Raw genomic sequence first — 4282 nt, 5'->3', positions numbered from 1 at the left:
ACGATCATTCCAGGCGAAATGATCTAATGGGTGCTTCTCGACCCCCCACAATTTTGGTTCAAAAAATTACCACACATTTCTTATGATACGAAAGGGCACGTCTCTCCGAGATTTACTCGAAAATATTTGCGAGCTCAGAATTTACGCGGGGCCAAAGTTTGTAAGAATGATGTAAACCGTATCAGGGTGCCATTGTAGTGGGCAGGATATTGCAGCTGGACAGGTGTTTGTGGTTCAGAACGAGAGAGCAGGGTTCAAATAATGTGACAAGGCTAAATTATTCCCGCTCGTTAGGCATTCGACCAGTCAAACGGACCCCGTTCGTAGGGCTATTTCGTCCCACTTTGGGCCTCGCTAAAGGCACCTTCCGGTTGAGTGAGAAATTCAAGAAAAATTGAGCATATTAGCCGCTTCCAATACCATAAGTTAATTTATTTTCAAGGTTCAATACGCTAATTGTAGTGTTTGCAACATTTAATGTCAAAGTTCGAACTTTCTTCAAAGTTCGGTGATTTCGATGCGAATTTTGAAAATGAAGCAGTCAACGGGCAACAGTAAAAAGGTATGCAGATGATAGCTTGAAATGCAAAGCAAAACATATCAAAAACTAAAAAATACTTTTCCATAAGTGCGCAAAAATATTTTTTATGTCGGACATGGTACGTACGGGTATACTGACGGGCGGCTCGCGTGACCGTGCTTTGCAGAAGGTGCCTGCCGGCAGGGTTACAGCAGTACCGTAATAGTTCTGGACCTTCCTTTTTAAAAACCTAAATTTTCTCTGTTGATACCATTTGTAACTCCATCTTGGGCGTTCAGTCATCGCAATAAGAGAAATGCACAACGGTCCGTCTTCACAGACCGTTGTACCCCTGTTTTACAGCCACGATTGGACGCTGAAGAGGGAATTACAAATGATATCAACACAGACCATTTAGGTTTTTAAAAAGAAAAGTAGAGAACTACTACGGTACAGCTGTCACCCTGCTGGCAGGCATCTTCTGCAAAGCACAGCCGCCCGTCAGTGTACCCGCACAATCCGCACGTACCAATGCCGACATAAAAAATATTTTCTCGCGCTTATGGAAAAGTAATTTTTTAGTTTTTATATCTTTTGCTTTGCATTTCGAGCTATCATCTGCATATCTTTTTAATGTTGCCCGCCGACAGCTTCATTTTCAAAATTGGCATCAATGTCATCGAACTTTGAACAAAGTTAGAACTTTGAAATAAATGTAGCAAACACTACTGCTAATTGAATCTTCAAAATAAACGAACTCATTGTATTCGAAGTGGATAATACGCTCAATTTTTCTTGGATTTCTTACTCATCTGGAAAGTGCCCTTAGCGAGGCCCAAAGTAGGATAAAATAGTCCCATGAACGGTGTCCATTTGACTGGCCAAATATGGAACAAGCGGGAATAATTTAACTTTGACACATTATTTGAACCCTACGCTCTCATTCTGCACCACAAATACCTGTCTAGCTGCAATATTCTGCCCACTAGTCTACTTACTTCCCGGTATGGTGTACGTCATTCTTACAGACTTTGACCCCGCGTAAATCTTGAGAGGGCAAATATTTTAAAGTAAATCTCGAAGACGTGCCTTTTCCTGTCGTAAGGAATGGCTGGTAATTTTTGAACCAAAACTGCGGGGGTCGAGGGCAGCCATTCAATCATTTCGCCTGGAATGCAAAGTGCGCATGCAAAAGCACATTCCTAAAGCAGCTGTGTCGCTCACACTGTGCCCATACTGTTACCCATAAAGGCAACACATTTGCGGTCATGCTGAATATGTTTTAATTTAAAAAAAATGTATGACATACATATTTGTGTTGAGCACCTGTCAACACAGTTTTGGAATCTGCCTAGCTGGGGTCATGTTCGTATAGGGCTGGATATCATGATAAGACGCATTAATGTTCACAAGCTTGCTCAACTTTAAAGGAAAATAATTGTAGCATTCATTTTGGATCCTGACACTTCTACCGTGAGGTGCTAGCTCACATCATTGCCCCTTTTGAGCAACAAAACAGCTGCAGCAGACCTGACAGGATGCTGATATATGCAAAGATATGCGTGTATTTGTACAAATTATGTGTATTACGTATCAAATTATATGACTGGTCAGTTCCTTATATCAATAATATTAATATAAAAAAATTACCTGCACAATGAAAGATGACAGCCACTGAAAAGGTTAGCCAGCTGTAGGATCTGCACAAAACAGGCATGTGCCATGGAGTACCTGACAGTGAAGTGCAGCAAAATGCAGCATCTTGTGGGTAATTGTGTTTACTTTATGAGTTGGTCTTTCTTATTATTGATGGAATGGAGTGAAATTCTGAAGTTTCAAGGTACAGCGATTAGATAAAATTAGCTGCACATATTGAAAATATTGACCATACTGCTTCTCGGGCTGTTTTGAATAGGTATTTCCTTTGGCTGTTTAGACATATGCACGTGTTGCCTGCCAGTGCATCCCTAGCCGTGGTTATATGAACGCTACAGAGACGGATCAAGTTAGTTTATGGCAGCTAATCTTCTCCCACCAGACCGCATCATCCAATCTCCCAGGGGGATTGATGTGAGCACGTGCCTCTCTTGGGTTCATGCAATCGCGCCTCCTGTAGATTACAATGGTGTTTGTAACCTAGAAGACCTTCGTTTGTTCTATTTTTTAGAAGGCCTCCTTCAAGAGTTTGTTGCAAGACATGCAAGTATAAACGGTAACACGAAGATGACATTCAACATCCACCAACTCCTTCACCTGACAAAGTGTGCAGAAGCCCTGGGACCCCTGTGGGCACATTCAGCGTTTGTGTTTGAGGGAGGTAACGGTGTGCTCCTAAAGTACGTAACAGCAGCAAAGGGTGCACCAAACCAAGTCTTGGAGAGAGTTGCAATGCTGCAAGAGCTCGACCTAATATTATCGTGTGTGACACTCTCTCCACGTGTGGGCCGCATATGTGAAAACATGCTGGGATACAAAAGAATACAAAGCGCAACACAACTGGACGAGGCATCCCTGCTAGGACGCCCAAAGCACGTTACAAACCTCACACGCGTCGAGAAAAGTGCACTGCAGCAGGTTTGCACTGCCTGTCCACAGTCAGGTTTAGAGTATTATCGCATTGTTGTGAAGGACATCGTCCTGCATAGTCAGAACTACTCAAAACCTTGCAAGAGCGATAGCAGTGTAATAGTGACAAAACAAAATGAGTTCCTTCAGATCAGGAGAATACTGCAAGTCTCGGATAGTGGCCACCCGAAGTGCGTACTTCTGTGCAAAAACATTCTTGTGCGTGACACACCTGAGGTAGCAAGGTTTCCAAGCTACTTGAAGGAGTGCTGTGTATCACCGCAAGAGACTCTCCGAGCAATCCCAATATCAGAGGTCTATAGCGTATGCCTTTTCATAAGCTTTCCTCGTGAGGAAAAGGCATATGTATGTACACTTCCAAATCGTATTGAGAAAGATTAGTGCATATATGAGAAAGTGCATGCTTGCCTTCTCTAGCCAAATGTTCATGTTTTGTAAATAAAGCACAGTGTCATGTCAGTACTTTATTAATTTTTTACTTAAGCCCCCTAAATGTAAACTTCAGTTTTTTTTTGTTTTTTTAATTCCGTGTTAGCGCCGCGAAGCAAGTAAACTTCAGTGCACAACACGGTAGAAATAAACTGCTGAAGGTGGTATGGGTGTGACTTTTTTCTTGTATTACGGAGCTATAATAATTACCGTGTAATACAGTATGTGCTTCTCCCAACCCCCACTGTCTTTTCCTGCAATCCGGAGTAATAATAAAATCGTTCCTGCTATGGCAGATTGTTAGCAACGTATGTTTTAACTTTTTTTATTAAAGTAAACTTATTGTTTTACAGAGAGGAATGCAATGATTGTGCATTGTATATGTGGACATAATTACCCAGCCATAGTAAAGTTTGCATAACTGCTGTTGCAGTTCTGAAATTTTGTGGGTTTATAATCTTTTCTCTTCTATCCGACAAGCAACTGTAAACACTTTGCAGATGTTCAGATTTATGTGAATCATATTCCAAACATTCACATTTCTCCAGAACAGTGCTTGGAAGAAAATATTTTGCAGAATTAACTAAGAGGAACAGAATTAAAAATATGAGGATAATGAGGAGACCGAAAATGATCTAGATGGCCCATTGCTTGTTGAGACAGCAATTGTGCTAATTGGATATGTGCACCTGCATGGGTACAGTATGATACATTTGAATAGACGATGTATGTTCCCATGAGCAGCAG

General features: G+C 41.5%; 1 protein-coding gene across 1 annotated transcript; it reads left to right on the top strand.

Moving 5' to 3' along the window:
• The first annotated feature begins 2441 nt into the window (after positions 1-2441).
• On the top strand, positions 2442-3565 carry LOC135390007 (uncharacterized). The gene has a single exon (XM_064620031.1). It carries the CDS (start codon positions 2534-2536, stop codon positions 3485-3487), a length of 954 nt encoding a protein of 317 aa, XP_064476101.1. The 5' UTR covers positions 2442-2533; the 3' UTR covers positions 3488-3565.
• The last annotated feature ends 717 nt before the right edge of the window (positions 3566-4282 follow it).

This window comes from Ornithodoros turicata, chromosome 3 (genome assembly GCF_037126465.1).
Source record: "Ornithodoros turicata isolate Travis chromosome 3, ASM3712646v1, whole genome shotgun sequence".
NCBI classification, from domain to species: Eukaryota; Metazoa; Arthropoda; class Arachnida; order Ixodida; family Argasidae; genus Ornithodoros; species Ornithodoros turicata.
This window is presented reverse-complemented; position numbering and strand designations above follow the sequence as displayed.

Bases quoted from the DNA above. Each gene is read 5' to 3' on its own strand.
- LOC135390007 (XM_064620031.1), top strand. From the start codon at position 2,534: ATGGCAGCTAATCTTCTCCCACCAGACCGCATCATCCAATCTCCCAGG.